We start from the raw sequence: 23,059 nt of genomic DNA, 5'->3' as shown, positions 1-23,059 counted from the left end.
ACCACTAAATCAATTTTATTAGTAAAGCTAATCTAAAAGTCAAAATGTATGGAATTATAATTCTGATAGAAATATGATTTTTTTCGGCAGGTATTACAATTTAACTACTGATTTTTTGTGCAGATTTCTCTTAGCTTTCATACTTTGACAGTCAAATTTCTATTAGAAATTGTGGGGTTTTTTTGGACGAATATTAGGCATATGAAATTTCTTAGTGTAACAGAGGATTTATTTTCTAAGGCTTCACATAAATGTAAAGGACTACTGTGTAAGACTTAGGAAACCCAAACTACAAGGCTTGCCAAGAAAATTTTTATATGATCCGGCTCATTAAATTTATACGACTGAAATTTCTAAGGGAGATTTTCATGACCTCTGGTCTCTTACCCGTTTTGTTTATTTGTACATCCATTTTTTTTGTTACTTAATGATGTTGTCATCCTTGTTTATTACTTAATAGGTACATGTTTCTAAATATCTTTTTATTAAAATATGCTGTTATAGACCGCTAGTATAATACTTTACCCATATAGAAAAACTATCTTATGAAGCGTAGACAAAAAGTCAAAAAATTAAAATCGATTTTCTTCCTGTTATGGAATTAAAAATGTGATGAATTTTCATTCAAGAATCTGTAGACAACATTCTTTTTATATTCCTATAAAAAATGACGTCACGCTGGCCTATTATTAGTCATACAGGCCTGTCATTGGTAATTTAGTCTGTGTATTAGCCTATCATTGGTCATCTGTATTGTATGACATAATTTTTTGTAGGCACTATAAAGTGCATTTGCGGCTAAATTGGTTGCGATCGTCAGCGGTACGGACTGGAACCCAGTAAAAGTGTCGGACTGATTATGACGTAAAAAAAATGATTAGCTAATGAGAGGCCACTATAAATTTTACCATTAGTCAATAATGGCCTCTCATTGGCTAATTTTTTTTTACGTCATAATCAGTCCGACACTATTACTGGGTTTTAATGAAACTGCCAGGTTCCTGTAATTTAGGTTATCCAGTATTTCTATATATATCTATTGGAACAGGGGAAAGTGTCATGTGTGAGGTCATAAAAATACGTCTAATATTCATCTTTTTTTGTAGTGGTTTCCTTTCACACTTCTCCTCTCATCCTTACTTTTTAGACGTATTTTTATGACGTCACAAATGACACTTTCCGCTGTCCTGTTTAGATTTTGTTTTTCATCTAATTTTAGTTGTAATGTCAGAATTAAAAAAAATTTCATTTTTTAAGAATTATTTGCTTGTCCCTAGCATACAGGGGTCATGCCCAAAGAAGGGGTTGGAGATAACAAATCAAACTTGTTAAAAATACCTCATCGTAATCATAATTTTTCTGGTCGAGTGGGGGGGGGGGGGGAGGGGTAGATATGTTTATATATATAATCAGTAGGGATATTCCTTAATAAGACAGACCTATCTCTCCTACAGTTAGCGAGATCTGAAGGTGAGACGAAAAGACATCATTCTACTTTGCATTATGGATGTATGGTTTTTCTTGCTTCAATTATTTTACTAAAATTAAACATTTCCTAACTGATAAATAAATTACTTAATTCAAAAAATGGAAAAAAATCTGTATTTTCCTCCAGCCCCTTTCCCCCCTCCTCTACCTCAGTGCCCCCTGTGGTCCAACAGTTATAAGTTGTGGTGTTTGTTGTGTGTGTGTGTGTGTTTGTTAGTGTGGTGGTATAACCTTGCCCCCTAAAAAGTGTGTGGACAGCCTCGAGGCGCCACAACTAACCATATGTGGATCTGCTGACACCAGGGATAAGACTATGGACAAAAAAAATATTATACATTTTCAATTTTGATAACAATTTTGACACTCAAGTTTTAAACCAACCAAACAAAATTTATGAAAGTACCCAAAGTTTTTGAGCCAACGGATAAGATGATGGGGTTATACAACTTTGGATACCAGTGTAATTTACAGTCCAATGTCCCCTTCCTTCCTTATAGGTAACACAAACATCTGAAGGAGAAAATATGCCTAAAAAATAACAAAAACAAATATGTCCATAAATGAAATTGGCATACAGTTAGAATAGAGAACATTTAAGCCAACTTAGGTTTTAATAAAACTTGTTCAGTCTTGTTTTTTATTGTTATGATTATGAGAAGGACTGATTTAATCTCAAATAGTCTAGAACCTAACTTTAGCCTTCCTAAAATTTTTTTCAAGTCATTAGAAATGAAAACATATAAACAGACTGACATACAATGCATAAATTTAGGAACACAGTAAAATTGTCGGACTGATTATGACGTAAAAAATTAGCTAATGAGAGGCCACTATAAATTTTACCATTGGTAAATAATGGCCTCTCATTGGCTAATTTTTTTTTCGTCATAATCAGTCCGACACTTTTACTGTGTTCTAAATTTAGGTAACCTTAGTATTAGTTTAGGATTGAATACACCAAAAAATCTTTTATAAATCCTTGTAATAAAATGACAGAATGTTTGTCTTTCTGTCTGTACCATAGGATCTCGCTAACCGCTGAACCGATATGGTTCTCCTTTACAATAAAATAGCCCCTAGAAAAAAATTACCAACCCCCCAAAAAATTTTTCTTTTTAAATCTACAATGAAATATGGGTTATCCAGTTCAACTCTCACCTCTTTAAGTGCCTCTAGGGGGCGTAGCCGCTAGAATTTAAGTATCTCCGTATCCCTGTATATCAGATCATATGTGTGTACATTGAACTCTAAAGATTTTCCAAGAAATTGCTGAGCGCAGCTTCGACCCAACCCCCTACCCCTCCCCATCTCCTAATTTATAAAGACCTTCCTGGTTTCTTATAATCAGGGATAGGGCATCGGAAATTAATGATAATAGTTGTATTTGCATTGCTCTTCTCATGTATAAGGATGAAATACAACTATGAGGTGTTAAGTGTTAAGTCTTTTCCTTAAAAGTTCCCTTTTAAGCACTGAAATCTCCCTATTATTATAAAACCACCACTAAAATAAGAAAGGGGGGGGGGTTAAGTTTTTTATTACTAACCCCTTTAGTGCCTCAACTATGCGTTTCTACCCAGTACCCAATCTGACCAAAAGTAAAAAACAAACAAACAAAACCTCCCCCCCCCCACCCTCCCCCATATCATTAATTAATTTCTCTGCTCGACTGGGAACATTAAGGGAAATCGCCCGACAAAAATCTTGTTATGTTAAAAATTCAACGTATGATATCAGAACCGCAGTTCCAACTGGAATTACCTAATCCTGACCTCTGTATGACAGGTGTTCTACCCTAATGAGTTAGGGGTAATTCAAATCGACACCACATCTTTATAGAGTCAAACAACCTAACTGTGTTTTGATAAAAAGTAGGGGGCAATTACAACTACTTGACTTAAATTTAAAAAAGAATAGACTGAAACCATCTCAGGACAAATGTAAAGCTTCCCTGAAATGGAAACTCAATCTGTTCGGCATGGACTAAAAACAAAAGTGTTAAGATGATTGAAATTGATTGGACGATTCTAACATACTTGTGATAAACTGAATTGTATAAAATTTTCCAGCCTTTAAAAACATTTGAAAATACTTAAAATTGAGATTTAAAATGCCTTTTCCCCTGCTTATCCCACTCCCTTTTCACCCCAACCTACAAATTTCCCTCCGTCAAAAATTTCACAAGAAAATCGCAATTTCCCTTTGGAAAAAATGAGGGAGGCGAGGAAATTGGTTAGAGGGCACTGTCCTTACACACACACACACACACACACATATGATATCGTCATCATATCTCTGTGTATATGCTGCACCGTTATAAGAATTTCTTCCCTTCTCTTTTGTGTGTGCATGAGTGTATGTATGTGTGTGTAAAAGTGCAAACCATAATCTGGTGTATACACAGAATTGCTTGAGCCAAAGACCGACCGTACGACGACAAAAGAAGCTATAGGCCATCCTTAGATGTAGCGCAGCTATTTCTACAACTTGTCTATCATGTCTTTGTTTATAGGAAAATTAATGGGTATAGTCCTTTCCACGACATCCCTCCATAAGGAGCGATTCCTCATATTTTTCACAGTAGCTTTTCTCCTATTTCTAGCCCCTGCGGGGGGCTCTAACCCTGCGGGGCCAATTACCTAACCCTGTGGGGCAATCACCTAACACAATATAACCTAACCTAACCTAAAATAACCTATAAAAAGCCATTTTAAAAATACGAAGAATCGCTCCGTATGGAGGGATGTCGTGGAAAGGACTATACCCAAATATTGTCTTAGCACATTAGATGGCTATTGAAGCGCTTTTTAAAGACACTAGTGGATTCGTCTCTAGAATTTTCTAGGGTCACTTAGGTAAGGAGGGGGGGGGGGGGGGTCGACCACAACCAGTATTTTTAATTTAAGCTTTAAAAAAGTAATTTAGGAGGGATATTTATTGGGGAGGGGAGAGATAACCTCCTTCTCTGGACCTACATATAAGAATCTTCTCTGTGAAGGAAAAGCTTAATGGCTAGGCGGGTAAAGAGATCCTTAGCTACAGACAAAAAAAGCTTACTACTATAAACTATCTAATAGGATATATTCTCTTATTACCAGCAAAACTCTTCCATAACTAAGCAAAATAAGGATGACAAAACAAATGGTTGAACAAACGAGCATGAACTCTTAATAAGCATTAGCATGTTTTAAATGGACGTACAGACTTTCTGGTAACGATTATAAAGTTGCTACACTTTCGAAAAGTATGTTTTCTATTCCATATGTTGTCATATTGTGAATATTTAGTTTTTGAGCTATGCTTTTAAGGATGTTATCATCCTTGTGCTACGATCACGCCACTTCCTATATTTCTTAGGTTAACTTAAGTGTGTGTGAGTGGTTGTGCCAAGGTCAATGATATGTGTGTGTGTGTGTGTTTGCAATGTTTACATATTGTGTATATGCAGCAAAAATTTGCATAAATTTACACACACGCAGACGCACATAAACAATACAAGAAATAATAATTAAGCTTATTGAAATGAATAAGACTAATTTAGTGATTATTTTCAGCAATGAAGCCTGTTTTATTTTCATACCTTTAAGCATAATGACAAACTTTTGACCAACAGTTATAAATGGAATAACTTTTGTTTTTGTAGTTTCTCTCAAAGACCCAAGCAATCACAGAACCAAGAACATCCAAACTTTTTAAGCCGGGCTAACAAAATGTAATAGGGGGGGGGGGGGGAGTAATTTTTATTTGAAGGGATAAATTTGTGATGAAGGGGAAAAAATAAAATAAATAAGTTGTCTCGGGTTGAGGGCCAGGGGTATAAGCTTCTATGGTTGCAAGGCACTTTGATGGAAAACAAGGTATATATTTTATTTTGGTCCTAAGTTTAGGATAAAAATGCAGGTATAAATCTTTGGTTAATTCAACCTCTTACTGAATTATATTGATTATTTGCTTTAATAGTTTTCAAGAAGGTTAGACATTATTTAAGATTTATTCAAGACACAAACCCTAACCCAGGGAGGGAAGAGACATTAGACTGTAAATTATACTATTAGTTAACACTTTCTATCATTTGTTGCACTAAACTTGGTTAGTTTAAACCCGCAGTGTCCAAACTTTATAATTTACAGGAGTAATTTTCTTTATCCTCATCGGGTATGTAAATAAATTGAGCATCATTGTCTTATCCCTTAAGATCCCTGGCCCCTACCCAACTCAACTGTAACAAGTTTTTCCAAGAAAAATACTTCAAACAAACATACACACACACACAAACAGACAGACATAATTACAGACATATAAACCAACAGACAGAATTACAGAAGACAAACAAACAAAATTTGCAATATGTTTATCTGTGTATATATGTTGGCAGATATTGCAAAAAGAAAAAGGTTGCAATCTTATGGTAAAAGGTAAGGAAACAAGGATGACAACATTTTATTGGAGAAGCTGATAACATAATTTTAGATTTTATATAAAAACTGTTCAAAGTCTAATCAATAATATGAACTAATATGTAAAAAGTGCAAGATTAAATAAGGACACATCATTATTTGAAGCCACTTGTCCTAAAACATCCCACAGGATCTAATTCTATTGAGTCAAATTTGCATTCAAAATAAACGTAAGAATTTTCTTGTTTAAATATAGAGTAGTTTTGCTACATGCTTGGTCAGAATGGACTCATCTAACAAATTTCATAAAGATAGAGCAAGACTTTCATGCTTAAAATCTAATTGAAGAAAAGCTTTGCATTTTAAACTTTGGGTACGCGTTGAAAAGAGAGAGAGGGGGTTGCAAAAAAGAGATATACAAGGACAGAGGAATAGAAAGAGAGAGCAAAAAAGAGATAGAGAGATGGGAGTGAAAAAAAGAGATAGAGAGATGGGGAGAGAAAAAAAAGAGTAAGAGAGATATAACCAAAAGGTCATCGACCGAAAAGATGCATTTTAAAACACACATTAATATATATTATATAAAATTGTAACTACCTATGTTATATGATATTTAAAGTTGCGTAATGAAATTGTAACTACATGCTGCCAAATCAGACGTGTGATTTTAATAATAAGGCCATAGATGCCCTTTGAATAAACATTATTATATGCACCTAATAAAAAAATTCAGTAATCAATTTGTCAACATAAGTATGTAGTGTAGTATGTTATTAGATTGTCGATATTTTGTCAGCCAAAACCACTTTTTATTAAAGCTTTATCGTCGCCATAAACCTTGAAAATGCATATCTAAGGAATGCAAACAGTTTTGGCAGGACGGAAGAAGGTTGTAAGTGGTATCTATGTACATCCCCTTACAACATAGGACCGTCAAATTTTTTAAACCTCTCCAGGTATGATATTAGAAAAAAATTACTTAATACTTTTTTCACCCCCTCAAAATTTCACACTCCCCCCCCCCCCTGGTGAATCGCTGTGCACGCCCCATAGTAAGATAGGTATACCTATGTCTATATCCGTATAATAAAGTAACAGGATGTCTACCTGTCTGTACCGAAGGATCTCGCTAATTTCGCCGAGCCGTCATGGTTCTCCTTTACAGGGTATCTTATCATAGGTTTTGGGAAGGTTTATAGCTATTTTAGGAGAAGGTACCACCACTTTCCTAAGAGAAATCTACCATAGGAAAAAATTGGTTCATATCTAATTCAACACCCACCTCCTCAAGTGCCCATAAAGGCCTTTAAGGGCGTAGTCGCTAGAACTCCTATATGGGAATCCAGGTAAAAAGCTTCCTATAAATGAAACTGAGTTTAATTCATGATAAAAGTACATATCTTATTTCAATGCCAAATAATGCAAAAAAAACTTCCTTACATTGGCAATATATGCATTTTTACCGTTCCATTCATTAATACACATAAAATAACAATATGAAGGCATTTAAAGGTTCAACAACCCCTTTCCTCCTTCCGTGTATTATTATATTACATGCCTAAGCCGTTTGCCTGCCTGTACCAGTTAGGTGCATTAATAGATTTATGTATGGTAGAAGATATATGTCAAGGGAGTGAAGGGAAAAGGAATTGTGGGTAAATTTAACTGGTCCCTAAAGTTATATAAAGAAGTTATCAAATTCCTTGCCTTTATATAATTTGAAATTTTATTAAATGTTCATTAGTTGATGCAAACTTTCCACCAATAATTTTAATCTAAAGAATTTATGTTTTTTTCCATTGGTTTCTCTGCCCCTAGCACCACGGGGCTCTGTATTAAAGTGTTGAAGAATAAAGGCCTATGACCATCCAGGGACCTATTTGAAACTTCCCTTGAATGGAGAACTCAATAGGTTAAGTGATTATTGAGATCTAAGGTTAATAAAGAAACAAAAAAATGCTATATTTAAGCATATAGTCTATATAAAATTGAAATTGCGTTTGCTTTTCCAAAACACACTTGACCTTTCGTTTATCTAACTATACATGCTCTAAGGCCTATAGCAAAATATTTCCTTCTATGTATTACTACTTGTGTCTAAGACGCCTGTATGTATATTAATGTGATTGGCAACGCAGCTACTCTACCATAGTGGTTTGTCCGTACGCCACTGAATAACCTCCACAGGACCATAAGGCTTTATTTTAATATATCTGGGGAAAAAATCTTGATTATGCATCCTGCAGACAACCAATCCCCATGATTTGAACTTTGTATGAAAATAATTTGAACAGTGCATGCCAAAACTGATCTTAATATTTTGCAAATTAACTGTATTATTGTCCTTGCTGCGCTACAGGAGGACAAAATTGCCCTTGTGTATGCAAAATAGAGAGGGATATAAGTTTGCGGTATTTTCTGACTACGCGTGGGTGCTCTTTCAAACCTGCTGAAATTTTGATACAATATAGCAAGTATCAGATCATACCACCAGACAAACGAACGAACAGTGTGTATCAATAAATGTAATATTATTTAGAAGTCTAATCTAAAATTCTGCATAATCCCAAAATTACTTAATTACAGAATGTTACTAACAGGTTATTAAGGATATACTTAAATTTTTAAACTTCTTTACAGAGAAACTTCACTTAAAAAGTGCCTTTTAGTACTAGGAATTGGTACTCCAATGATCAAGTGAATAGGAACATTAATTGTATATAAATATTGTCAAAAAATTGTCATTTTGTTTAAAATGTACATACATCAACAAATGGTGTCGCTTATTTTAACACAACCAAGTAGCAGATAATAATTTAGGAGCAGACGAAAGAGGTCTTTGGAAATAGAAGGGAGGTAGTTGTCTGTATATACATCTGATGTACATGCGGACTTGAGACAGTAATGATTGATTAAAGCACCCAAAGTTTTGAGCCAACAAATGAGAGCATTTTCTAAAAACTTTGGGAACTAGTATTAGTTATTTCTCGTATCGTATTATAAACGGCTTTCCGCGGATATAGAATGTACAATTATAAGATTAAAACTAGTTTTTTTAGCCCCGAGGTGCCGGAGGCACCGGCTAAAAAACTGGTTTAAATCTTATGATTGTACATGTCTATATTCGTAGAAAACTGGATATAATACGATGCTAGACATAGTTTTTTCGTATGGATGAGAACCGGTTCCTATCCACCGGATTCGAATGAATACGAGAAAATATATTATACACTCACTTCCTGGCTGACGCAACCAACCCGCCTTTTTTTTAAAGCATACGCAGATGTGTCCTAAAAAAAGGTTGCTGCCGAGCCCTGATAAATACAATCACAGTATCAAAACAATTGCTTATATTTTGCTGTTTTAAAGCAACACTTGTATGCGTATATGATGCTGGAAGCGTATCATAATACGTACGCCAAAAGTGATGGTAATGACCTACCAAGATATTTAGAAAGAGAGACGGTAAGATAAAAGAAATGGCACGAAAGTAAGAGGAGAAAAGAGGAGTGTAGCGTGGATAGTGGTTCCGTTAAAGGACGTGCAGACAAAACAGCAAAAGAACAATTTTATCCACTTTTAAATTGAATAAATACTACTTAATAATATTTTAAAGGCATTGCTATGATTTACTAAATAAAATTAGTTTAGTAAAAGAACGACTTTTCAAACATAAATGATTATTTAGTATCTAGGGGAGATCAGAAAAATAGCCTAAAACAACCCCGAGATTCCTTCGTTTTTTATCTCTTTCTTAATAGTAACTTTTTCTTTTACATAGTATTGTTTATTATCTAGTATTTTTTGCTTTCTCATCATCATAACTAAATTTAATAAAATCATATTATAGATATTTAAAAAGCATTCCTGAAGAATACAACCCATTTGAACCAGCAATTACCGAGAATATGATCTTATTAACTCTGCTGAAAGCGTTGAATTAGATAAAATCTTTTAAGAGTTTTGTTAATTGTCCAATTTAAAAATTCTAATATTTTTGGCTCAAACACAAGCTTATACCTAAGCATCTGTTTTTGAAAAACACCTCCGTTAGCATTCAAACTCATAAAAACTCTTCTGTTATATCCTTAAAAACGCACACACACACCCACATACTTCCTTTACTTACTAACCCCCCCCCCCACCACTCTCGCCCTCTCAAAAAACGGAACCTTACACGGAAGTTGACACACACACACACAGAAAATATGAAAGAAGGCCTTGTCACATATGAACTTAGATTTCCCTCTCACTTTTCCCTGGGTTCGATGCTTAAAATTGATTTTAGTGACAAAAGAGAGCATTCCTTAAAAACTGTTATTTCTTGATATTTTTGTTTTAGATAAAAAATATTAAAAGCTCTTTTATCATATAATCTATTCATTAATCATATAACTATCTCGACTTATTATTAAACGTGCCCTATTTGAATTGTTAAACAAGGATGATAACATTCTTAAAAACCGCTTAAACGCCCGACAAAGAAACATAAACAGATGAAGATTATCAACTCATTTAGTGAGATTTTAAATCTTCTATAGGTACCTACATAAAAATCAACATTTTTTAGAAGTCTGAATAAAATTACAATATTATAAATCTTTCCTAAAATTACTTCATGGAAGGACTAATTTCAGTCTTGATTGTAGAATTGTTTCTCTTATTGCTTTGTGTCCATTCGTCCTAAGAATCATTATTCAAGGTGCTACGTTTTTTTTATTTCTATCTGACTATTAGTTAAATTATGCCAATTTTGAAATGAATCTGAACATTGTAATCGACTACGTCTACGTTCAGAGTTATCCGTCACGGACGGACTGACCCTAAATGTGAATAAGTCTTTAATATATACGCAATCTACGCAACGTCAATTAAACTACAAAAACAACTGATAATTGTGACGCAATATAACGCAACCCTTGCAGAGCATTTTTTAATATGTGGTGACGCCGTCATTAACAGGAATAAAGATACTAAAATATAATTTAACCAAATAAATAAGTGAATCTGTTTGTCAATGTTCGTTTGTCCGTCTGGATTGTTGAGCTTAAATTTGAAGATTTTAATTTTTTTAAATTTTGCTTTCTGTGATTGTTGCTTTGATTTAAAATCTCGAATTTTTCTTCTTCACTTGCACCGTACACAAATATCAATTTAATCTTCATAAATAAAGAATTTCAAAAAAAAGGTTGTGCAATCTATGTTATTGGTTGTCTTGGATCAGCTGATAGCAAATAAATATTTAAATTTTTATGAGGAAGCTTTATCCAATTTTCATTCGTGTTAAACGGCCTTTGTAAGGACAACAATATCGTAGATATGAACTTCAGGATAAGGTAATAGGAATAGTTATTTCTCGCATCGCATTATAACAGAGTTCCGCGGATATGAAAATGTACAATTAAGTCCTGTGATGGTTTTAAGCTATTTTCTTGGTAGGTGGGCACCCTCAACCCCCCAAACAATAAAAAATTCCCCCCTAATTATTTTGGTACCTAATCTTTTTAAATGACCTCTTGGGGCACAGCCCATAGAGGCTAGAGACGAAGCCACTTGTATCCTATTATATAAAGTAGTGTTTGTTTTTTGTCTGTCCCGAAGGATCTCGCTAACCGCTGAACAGATATTGTTCTCCTTTACAGTGAAGCTTCTTATAGGTCCTGGGAAGGTTTTAAACTATTTTTGGGGAGGGTGTCTTCACCCCCCTCCCCCCCAAAAAACTTTTGTTATTCTTTGAAACTCAAATTCAATATTGGATGAGGTCGACTATCCCCTCCTAACTTAAGTGACCCTAGAGGCTTCTAGGGGCGTAGCCGCTAGTATAGTTATAAAGAACGTAAAAAATTACATTTGAAAAGTTTTTGTCAATATATAATAGTTATTTCTCGCATCGGATTATAAACAGCTTTCCGCGGGTATAGAATGTACAAATATAAGATTAAAACAGTTTTTTTGGCAACGAGGTGCCGAAGGCACGGGCTAAAAAAACTGGTTTTAATCTTATGATTGTACATTCTTATATTCATAGAAAGCTGGATATAATACGATGCTACACATAGTTTTTTCGTATGGATGAGAACCGGTTCTTATCCACCGGATTCGAATGAATACGAGAATAGTTATTTCTCGCATCGTATTATCAACAGCTTTCCGCAGATATAAAATGTACAATTATAAGATTAAAACCGTTTTTTTTAGCCCCGAGGTGCCAAAGGCACGGGCTAAATAACTGATTTTTCGTATGGATGAGAACCGGTTCCTATCCACCGGATTCGAATGAATACGAGAAAATCCTTTATCCCCGAATGATTTCTCAATACATAAATTGTATTGTTCATTTTTATGCCATCCAGAAGATGACAAGAAAAAGGATGGCAACATTCTTAAAAGCGAAGCTTAACAAACCAGTTGAGACATGGAGTAGAAGCATTTGATATTTAACATTATTTAAGCCTGATTAAAAATTAAATACGGATGCTAATATGGACATTTACAGACTTTATTAGGAACGGTTAACTTAAAACATTACCTATAATCCAAAGTAGAACGATGTCTGTCTGTTTGTAGCGAAGGATCTCGCTAACCACTGAACCGATCGGGTTCTCCTTTACAGGGTAGCTTCTCATAGATCCCGGGAAGGTTTATTACTAAACTATTTTCTTGGGGGGTGGGACATCCCAAACCCCCCCCAAAACAAATAATTTTCTTTTATAAACTAAAATTAAAATAGAGGGGTAGACTTCCCCCCCCCCCCAAAAAAAAATATTCTCCCTCCCCCCCCAATTTTTTTAAAAATCTAAAATAAGAAAAATTGGTTTGATCAAACATCTTGGGGCAAAGCCCCTAGAGGCTAGGGGTGAAGCCGCTAGTACCTAATAATGGATTTAATTGGATCTTACAAGAGATTTTCATGTTCTATGATAAAGTGAACTCTCTAGATGGCTAAAATACTGATCTCCGCAATCCCCTCCTTCTGGATAAACTTCCCGCCCAATAAATGCGAGGGGAAATTGCAACCTAAATTGACAATTTTTCTCCTGTTAATGGTCCTAGTAATCAACAACATTCCGAAAAATATTTCAAAAATATAATACATATGTAAGTAGGTAGGTAAAAGGTATAATGGGAAAAATCAAATACATATTAGGTAGCTAGCTCACATGTTTGCTTTACCCTTTAACAGATTTGTTCAGCATCATTTTAGAAAGCGTAGCAACCCTATAAGTTACCAATATCTCCACAAGTCCATTTGAATCATTTGGATTTTAACTTTTTATGTAATATACATATATCCTAGGTAGGTATATATCTGATTTTTGGAATAGTGGTTCCTACAAAGTGCAATATTATAAGCATCTCTAAAATAGAGTTCTTTAAACAAAATGTTTTATTTAACAATTTTTACAGTTAATGTTAAGTTTTATTAAAGCTTTAATTTTATTCTGCTTATTCAGTTCTGACACTCTACAAGAGTTAATACCTTTTAGTTTGTCCTACCGTTTCAGAGCTTCGCTTTTATGGATGTTATCATTCTTTTTTTTAAAGCATTCAGTACAAATGTATAGTTTCGCTTAACAAATAAAAAACCATGAAAACTGAAAAAATGTAGGTAATAATTTAAGTCTTTATTGTACAACAAGAAGGTAATGATGCATTATTTTAATTGTTTAAATGTTTCAATATTGTGTTTTTACAATAGGACAAGAACAAAAAAATTAATTCACAAGAATGTAAAATTATGATAGTACATGAAGTTTTTGTATTTCACCTTTAACAATTCATAAATTTAGAAATCAATTTTTTTTCTCACCAAAAAAATACCATCATGATTTTTGGTCAAACAAATGAATGGAAATTTTAGATAAAGAATTGACGAGGAAAATGTTACTTATATTGAACTTGCAAGCACGTGTTTGGAGGATATTTATTTTATAATTATATTATAAATGTTGTAAGACTTCATTGTAATAGTATCAGTAACCTTGTGGTACATATAGTACATTTTCTAACAACATAGTACGTCAACAAACTAATATTTATTATTATTCTTTTTTTGGGATTGTAACAAAATTAAACAACCTTAAAATAAAAAAGCTTAATTTCACTTCTAAAGGAAAACAAGACATTGCCCCCAAAACATTATCAAACCTATTGATCTTTTTTATTTGTAATTTCACTATTGATTAAATTAATTAAAGAGAGCAAACATCAGAATGAAATTAATAGCAGTTGATAATGCTCAACTTTATTGGCCCTAAGAGCCATCATGGAATCACAAATGCAAACTATTTTTGTAACTTTTTAATGCTTTCACTTTTAATAGATGTTTTAACTTTTCTTCATTGATTTTTCTTTGTGATTTTTAGCTCCTCATAATTGAATAAGCTTCAGAATGTTAGGAAAGATGATCTGTTTATTCCTTCTCTTGTTTAACGTTAACATCTCCATAACCTTCAACTGGAGCCGCTTTGGCCAGCTGAGCATCGTAACCTTTGTCAGAGGGCTCGTCCTGAAATTAGATACAGCTTAGAAAATGTTGTTGTCTTGATCAAAATGTTCTGAGGTGGATTCTTAAAAATAAATTGCCCCACTAATCGCTTAGTAAGGCAAAATTGTTATCGTGAAAAATCCTCCAAAATCACATAAAAAATCTATAAAAATTAAATAAAATCTTAGGTATGTTCATAATCCTTCTATGATTTCGTTTAATTCTTGTAGATTTTTTATGTGATTTTGGTGGAATTTTCACGAAAACAATTTTGCCCCACTAAGCGATTAGTGGAGCAATTTTTTTAAGAATCCACCTCTGATCTAATGCAGTTTACGTTAACATGTTCCTGGTAACGATTATCTCGAAAATACGATGAGCTTTTAGGGCTGCTAGATGCCCAAAGGCTAAACGTACATGCCATAACCGGTCAAATACACCGTTTTAAGTGGCATAAGAAGGCCTATAATCTGAAATAGCCAAGAACCAATGATGCACATTGCACAATGCACAGTGAAAGCTTCACTGAAAAAAAAGCATAAAATAACGAAATATTGCTCTGAATTATAGAGTAATGACTATTCTAGATTAATTGTACCTAGGCCTTCTTTCGTCGATAAAAATTTTGTGCGAACATAATCTATAGGTATACTTTCCACCTTTTGGTTGTTAGTAGCCTTTAAAGCTCATAGATTTTTGGAGATAATCGTTACCAGGAACATTTTACCGTAAAAATAGAAAGATACAAATATTTATTGTAGTTTGTTAATTCTTGAAAACTACTTTGTAGGTAAATAACTATGCTCAATCTCATACGAATATATATGCTAAATAAATATTAAAGCTAAAACTAAAAAATTTTTAATAGATAGTACCTAAGAAAGATTACGGAAAATGTTTAAAATATGATAATAAAATTCGTGCAATTAAGCTGGAATGCATTCTAGAATCTAAGTCGAAACTAACATAGTATTAAAGCATAGTTCATCTTTAAAAGAGATCTTTCCATGAATAGGGTCAAGATACATTAGGCCTTGAATTTAAAGTTTAAAATAGGGATTCTATAAGATCCGTCATAAAAATCAATGACCCTAGAATTAAAATCCACGCTGAAAGTTCTGCTCTTTTGAAGTTCACGGAATAAGATTGGTTTATCCTAACTTTACTGGCCTACTCTAAGGTAGATAATACGAACATAAGCTAATTTAAAAAGGATCTTATAAACTATCTAAGAGTAAGACTTCAATACTTAATTTGGCAGTTATTATCATAATTTATGAAAGTAGAAATAAGCCACTAGTAGAAAAGACTGACTGCTGCGCAACTTACCTAGTAAGACACGATATCGTTCTCATAACGAAATAATTCTTACATAAAAGTAACAAGATGTCTGCCTGTAGCAAAGAATCCCACGAACCGATATGGTTGACCTTTGTTAAGTTTCTTAAAGACCCCGGGAAGGTTTATAACTATGTTGGGGAAGGATACCGCAACCCTCACAAGAGAAACCCAAAAAAATTATCTTTGCTTTTTATTTCTAATTTATCATATAGGGCAGACACCACCCCCCCCCCCCCTTCTCCCACAACGACTTCCCTCAAATGTCCCATAAATGCCACAAGGGTCAAAGCTACAAGTAGTAAATAGATTAATACCTTGACATTAACTCCGTTCTCCTCCCCATTCTCTCTCTCCCTCCTTCTCCTGTCACGAGACCTGGAGCGGGACCTCTTTGACCTCTTGCGGTCGCGAGACCTACTGCGCTTGCGGTCACGGCTGCGGGAGCGCCTCTTGCGGTCACGAGACCTGGATCTGCGTTTGCGGTCACGGGATCTAGAGCGGGAACGACGCCGACGCTCGCCACGCCCGTCGTCACGGCCTGAACTGCGCACATTCTGGGCCTCGCCGCCTCGTCTTGTACCGCCTAATCCGCCGCCTAAAATCAAATATAAAAATATATATACCTACAGAAGATTAATAGTAGTTTTTATTGAAACCCTAATAGGAATTTTCCTACTAAACACAAAAAATATTACAAAGGTTTCGTGATTTTCATGTCTAAAATTATTTTATAAATCCCATAAAATATGTAGAAACAACCTAGAAAGCTGAAACTTAAATATAGAGTTAGGAGGGTAATAAATTAAGTTAAAATAATAGTTTTTCTCGTATTCATTCGAATCCGGTGGATAGGAACCGGTTCTCATCCATACGAAAAAATTATGTCTAGCATCGTATAATAATATCCAGCTTTCTACAAATATAAAATTATACAATCATAAGATTAAAACCAGTTTTTTAGGCGGTGCCTTTGGCACCTCGGGGCTGAAAAAAACTAGTTTTTATCTCATAATTGTACATTCTATATCCGCGGAAAGCCGTTTATAATACGATGCGAGAAATAACTATTCTCGTATTCATTCGAATCCGGCGGATAAGAACCGGTTCTCATCCATACGAAAATTCTATGTCTAGCATTGAATTATATCCAGCTTTCTAAGAATATAAAAATGTACTATCATAAGATTAAAGCCAGTTCTTTTAGCCCGTGCCTTCGGCACTTTGGGGCAAAAAACTGTTTTAATCTTATAGTTGTACATTCTATATCCGCGGAAATATACGATGCGTAATAACTATTAATAATTTTATCTTTTAAATAGTGAGATGTTTTTGGTCCGTTAAGATCTCATCGATAGAGTTCTCCAATTTTAGGGAAGGTTCACGTAGATCGCGGGATGAGTTTTGGCTATTTCATTTCTAACGTTAAATTTTTTTGCTTACCTAATCTTCTAGGCAGCCAGCCTTTTACAGTCCTACCGCGCTCCACGTCCACCAGGACACGTCTGCCGTCAATCTTCTTGCCATCAGCATGCTTGTACGCAGCTACAAATATAAGGATACCAATGATTACCTGTCATTTACGCTTACATCTTGGTAAAAGAAATTAAGGAACTGTGGATAAAAGGTTAACATATTTTTTAAAAAAAGTTTTAGGAAATGAATAAAATTAAAAGGAATAGGTAAACAAGACAGTAATCTGAGTTGAAAGGAAAATAAGAATTGTTTCCTAATTGGAAGGAGGAGGGTCAAAAATCTACGTCAGTTCAGGGAAATAAGATTTCAATCACAAAAATAGGAAAACTATCACAAGAGCAGAGAGCTAGAAAAATGAACAGGAGTTATGTAAAAGAGGGGGAATCGAGATATCACCTGAAAGATTGAACACAATAGTCGGCTTCATACATACATTAGCATACAAATTTCGCTCACACACACACGCAAACAAAATCATACCATGTCATACAATATCTCTTATACACACTCACACAACATATACTTGATACCTGATTTTATACCTTATCTTTTTAGTAATCATTGCTTTGAAGTTTTATTTATACACTAGATTTGGTCGATGGTGGTTTTTGGTTGTAGTATGTTCTTTTTATACCCTCATTTTTTTTATATCATGAACAAGCAAGAAAATTAATACTTACAATTTTCTTGCTTTAATACTTTTTATTTTCAAAAAATTTCTATACTAGATTTAGTTGATGTTTCCATAAATATTTCTTACCATTTGAATTTTTAACCCTTTGAATTTTACTTACATATGAAACTTGAATCTTAAATACTTTTTAAAAGTCCCGTATTTTTTTTTCGTTTTTTGGGGAGGAAAAAATGTTCAGTTCTTACCAAACTGAACATTCTTTTTATTTGAAAATGAAAGAAAATTCTGATTGGGTTTACCTTGACCCACATCAGTAAAAATATTAGAAAGAAAAAAAAAGAAAATCACCTTCATTGAGAAACCTCAATTGTTTGTTACTTCTTAAAACTAAGTTTTAAAATAAATCCCCATAAAAATATAAAAAATTAACCCTAGAATATTTTTTGTTTCCAATAAAAATTCAAATACAAAAAAAGTCAAATTTTTATTTCAATTTTCCCTCTAAACCTTTTTAAATGCTGTACTTATATTCCAAAAAAAACTAATTCATTTAATTTAACCCCCTTTTTGAATTTGCCCCCTTTGAAAGACAATTTATCTTACCATATACTTACATATGGCGAGTGCTATGCATGCATGGTGGTCGAACAGATCAACGGTGGAGGAACACTTTTATCTTGTATGTCAATCAATAAATTTTTTAAAATTTATGGGGAGGCAAATGGCAAGTAATGACTTAAAATTGAAAACAAAAGGGGCCGATGAACTTTTAAGGGAAAAAAGTGGTAAAATAGTTTTTAATAAAAATAAATCAAAAAGAGTTTTTTTTTCCAAATGAAATGACAATGACATACAAGACAAAAGTTATACTTAACCCGAATGTTTAATTTTCAATAAAAAGCATTAGGTAAAAGACCTCTAAGTTTCTATAAATATGGCATCAATAAGCAAATAATAAATCTCTTTTATCACATGTATTTTCTTTCTTTTGCGTATTTTAAACCAGGTCCAATACTTTTAAAAGTTAAGAAAATACTTTGACTTAAGCAGAGAGAAAACAGTTTACCACTTTGTTTCCCAATCCTTAAAAAAATATTTATTACCTTATTGATAAGATGCCATAAATAGTAATTAGAAACTTTATTCAACAAGACATGAAATACTATTAAAGCTTATCTGTATTAAATTCTTAAGCATTGAATTTTTATTTCTTGAAATTAAGTATGACGATATAGGCATATTTTTTTTTGGTTAAAGGCAAAGATTTGAACCTGAGGCCTTCTTACCTCAACCCTATGTATCATACTAACCACCATACAAACCTAAAACAACACTAGACACAACAGAGAGAAGGGAAACATCTGACAGATTCATTCAGAGTGATTGATTGATCTGAATCAGGAGATATTAGTCAGACATCGTTAACTTAGAGCGTCTCTTATTAAGGGGGATAAAACGTGCATCTTTCTATGACTTAAATATGCGAATATGATTTTTTTTAAATGAAAAAATATAGATAGAATGAAGTAAGAAATTGTACAAAAAGTAAATCAGGGAAAATAGGTGTAAAAAAATCTTGCAAATGAATCAGTAACATCATTCATTTGAAAGTTGAAAGATTTTTTATTTGAAAATATTTTCCCTAATACTTTGGTTGTACGAGTGCACAATGAATTGAATAGTAATGATATGATATTTTTATTTATTTGACTTACCATGCATGTCCTTTTCATTTTCATACTCGATGAAAGCATACCTGAAAAGAAATAGATATTAAGATTCGTACTTTAATGAACAAGGATGACAACATGTAAAAGCAGGAAAGCAAAAATCATTGATTAACAATTTACAAAGAAACAAATATTCAGTGATACTAATTTTTAATAAGGAGTCTAGTTCTACACAAAAAAAATCAGCAGTCTGTCTTAAACGAGAGCCGAGAAAGTTCAGTTTTCTGTGTTGTTTCTAGCAAGACTACTTAGGTTCACACACAGCATAGTTTTAATTTTAAATCAGGGATAGCATCATTTTGGTATCGAAGAATATAGGTTTTCCTTTCAATTCGGAAGTTTATTTTAAGGAACGAGATCTGCTGCTTAGTTATCCTTTTAGTAATTCTACATATAAAGTTCGATCTAGAATAATTAAAATAATTCTAATAAAAAGGTAACAGAATGTCCGTGTACTATAAGCGAAGGTTCTCCTAACCGCTGAACCGATATGGTTCTTTGGTTTTTACCGGACAGTTAAAGGCCGCCTTTTATCAAACCATCAACAAGGCAGTAAAAAGCACTTACATTTAAAGCCTAGTTATCTTTAAAAAAAAAAGATAAAAAATAAATTAAAAGGGTCGACTTTATATTTTTCATTGTTTTAAATAGTCCCAGAGATTTCCAGAAAAGGGAGGTCATTTAAACTAGAGAGGAAACTGTCATAATTTGGTTAACCATTGTAAGAAAAAAAATTGTCACATCAAGTGATCTTATAAAAAATAACATTTAAATATTGTTGCTAAGGAATACACGACATCCGTTAAATATTTCAATATTTACTCTACCATCAAAATATATGAATGCGTAAATTAAGGATAATCAATTTGGTTTTATGCATTTTAACTAGGTATTTAATCTTAATAGTTTTCTAATAATAAAAAGCGTGCATGGATGAGGGCGCTTGCTAAAAATGGGTCGTTGGTTTTGAGTATACTCAGCCTCACCAAGATGTAATTTGCCTCCTCACCCGTACCGTTGAGTTCAATTAATAAAGAGTGGATATTTAATTGGGACACCTGCCAGATTTTTCCGCAGGTCAGAATTGGGAAATATAACATGTAATTATAAGCTCTGATATGGAATATACCTATCTAAAGTCAGAAAAGGAACTAATACACAAACAGTTAATATATATTTATTATATTGATGAAAGGAACATTTTTTTTTTGCTTTACCTCCATCATCACAATAGAAGTAGCCTCAAGAAAAAATATATACCCGCAAATGGATTATTATATTAATGATCGCCAGAATTTTATTTTATTTTAAGTTGCAACTTGAAATTATGATTAGACTTACCCTCTTGATTTTCCATTCTTAGTGTTGCTGACCATTCTGATAGACCGAATTGAACCAAATTCTTCAAACTCTCGCCTAAAAAAAATAAACATTACTGTATTGCAACTACTTTGAAGAGTGTTATATTAACAGATTATGTAGTATAGCCATGTTTTTTTTATCCGCTAAAACGTACCTTGTGACAAACCAACTCCTTTTCCTTTTTGTAAGAAAAAGATGACGTTAAAAATAAGTCAGGGGTGTATATTTTTCCTTGATATTTTTCCAGCAAGGAACTAGAAAAATATTTTTAGAAATCGTTTATTTTATTCATATTATCCCCCTCACGTAAATTCTTTTAATTTTTTTACCAAGTAGGGGAGAAAAATGGAGAAAAAATATTTTCAGTTCTCCTAATTTTTTCATTCCCCCCCCCCCCCCCCCCTACCTTTAGCAGGTTCAACCATGCAGAATAAACAACCCTGAAATAAGCTATGATTTTCAACAACAAAAAATTCCGTACCTTAATTTACTCTCACTAGTATAGTAGTTAATCCTAGCAATAAAGAGAGTTTTAAAAGGATCCTCAGTGGCCCTGCCAATACTGTTAGGATCCCAGAGGGCGATTTCCTGTTCCAGTTTGTAAGCAACCTGTTCAGCCTTCTCCTTCTTGCGACGTTCTACTCGTTCCTCCCGAGTTTCAACCCTAAATATTAGGTGAATAAAAAACAATCTGAAGTTAAAGGTCGATATTTGGAAAGAAATAGTTTCTCAGCTGGTACTTAAACTAAAATATGTAGCGAGCATACCAAAATTTGGCATATAAAGGATAATGATTTCAAATTATGAAAGAAAATACTGTCTTAAACAATTCTTTAGTATAAGCGAAAATGATAGTTCCCTTATCGTGTGGTGGATTTACAAGTAAGAATTTGAAATAATAAGCTAAGACACCTTCTATTGAAAATCATAAGTTTAAGTCATGAAAACACTATATTAAATAGGTACAAAATAAACCTTAAACTCACAGTTTCGAGTATAATCGTTAAACTACCCTAATTAGATTTAAACTTACGCGGCTGGCTCAGGAGTGTCTGCGGGGTCCTCAAATAAATGGACATGTTGGGCGATGCCTAAACAAGAAACATTTATTAAAATAAAATAAGTCAATGATATGATAAGCCAAGTTTTCTATGAAGTAAAAATTTCTTCCTAAGTTACTAATAGTAAAAAAAACTGCACATTTATTTCTGAAGATCATAAGATGTAGTGTGACAAAAATGGGACAAATGTGGGTAAATATTTGACATATCACTTTCAAATTGATATATAGATTAAAAACAAAAGTACCTACTTTACAAAGAGAATAGGTATTTCACTTCAATCGAGAATTAAGTTCTAAACGTTAGGGGGGGGGGGGGGTCAAAATAATGTTAAAAATTCACACAAAAAAAGTTTTATTAGCATATTCCTCCCCCCCTCCACCTAAAAACATTAGTCTTTAAAATGTTCGAGTCAAACTTATCGGCAAATAATTTTACAGAAGTGCCATTATTTGGAATGTACATTTATAGGTAATATACCATTATTCAATACCTGTGTAATTATGTGTAACTTTCTTTTCATATGGCAATTTATCAACTGGAGGTAGGTAGGGGATAGGGTCTCTAGGCGCAAACAGCGCTAAGAGATTTGGAGGCAAGAATGCCGTCATTTTATCTGAAAATTAAACGAATTGAAGATATCTAAAGTATTGCAACTAGTAGTAATATTTAAAGTAAATATATTTTAAAAAATTTGAGACATAAATTATATTTTTATTTATATATAATATTAATCTTCTTGGCTTAATTAACTACATGATCTCTATTGAAAATAAAACATGAGAACTAGCTGTCCAATTTATTTGACAAACAAACAATTAAAAAGGAAAACCACCTTTAATATTACTTTTAAACATTTACCAAAAAATGTAACATATTGAACGGAAATGGCGAAGATAAGCAAAATTCATACAGAAAGACACAACATACTTCCTACTTTTTCGGCTAATAGACCAATAATTAATACATGATCTTTCAAATTACAGGAAAATATTTCTCAATACATGCATAGTAGCTAAAATAAACAATAAAAATATGTCAGAAATAACAAAAAGGAACTAAAGGACATTAAAAGGGAACATGTA

General features: G+C 33.2%; 1 protein-coding gene across 1 annotated transcript; it reads right to left on the bottom strand.

Annotated features, from left to right (window-relative positions):
- Positions 1 to 13,495: 13,495 nt before the first annotated feature.
- On the bottom strand, positions 13,496 to 22,616 carry LOC145319527 (U1 small nuclear ribonucleoprotein 70 kDa-like). The gene is made up of 8 exons (XM_080161709.1): positions 22,468 to 22,616; positions 21,947 to 22,004; positions 21,395 to 21,577; positions 20,893 to 20,967; positions 19,537 to 19,577; positions 17,155 to 17,256; positions 16,029 to 16,309; positions 13,496 to 14,394 (listed from the first exon to the last, which is right to left on the bottom strand). The coding sequence occupies exons 1-8, from the start codon at positions 22,583 to 22,585 to the stop codon at positions 14,299 to 14,301; spliced, it is 954 nt and encodes a 317-aa protein (XP_080017835.1). The 5' UTR covers positions 22,586 to 22,616; the 3' UTR covers positions 13,496 to 14,298.
- Between the last annotated feature and the right edge of the window lie 443 nt (positions 22,617 to 23,059).

Source organism: Acartia tonsa, chromosome 5, assembly GCF_053477335.1.
Source record: "Acartia tonsa isolate MP-2025a chromosome 5, ASM5347733v1, whole genome shotgun sequence".
NCBI classification, from domain to species: Eukaryota; Metazoa; Arthropoda; class Copepoda; order Calanoida; family Acartiidae; genus Acartia; species Acartia tonsa.
This window is presented reverse-complemented; position numbering and strand designations above follow the sequence as displayed.

Excerpts from the sequence above, each read along its gene's own strand:
- LOC145319527 (XM_080161709.1), bottom strand. The coding sequence starts at position 22,585 with ATGACGGCATTCTTGCCTCCAAATCTCTTAGCGCTGTTTGCGCCTAGA. Across the intron at positions 22,005-22,467 it reads AGTTACACATAATTACACAG|GCATCGCCCAACATGTCCAT; the intron begins GTATTGAATAAT and ends TTTCTTGTTTAG. Across the intron at positions 20,968-21,394 it reads ACTAGTGAGAGTAAATTAAG|GCGAGAGTTTGAAGAATTTG; the intron begins GTACGGAATTTT and ends TATTTTTTTTAG.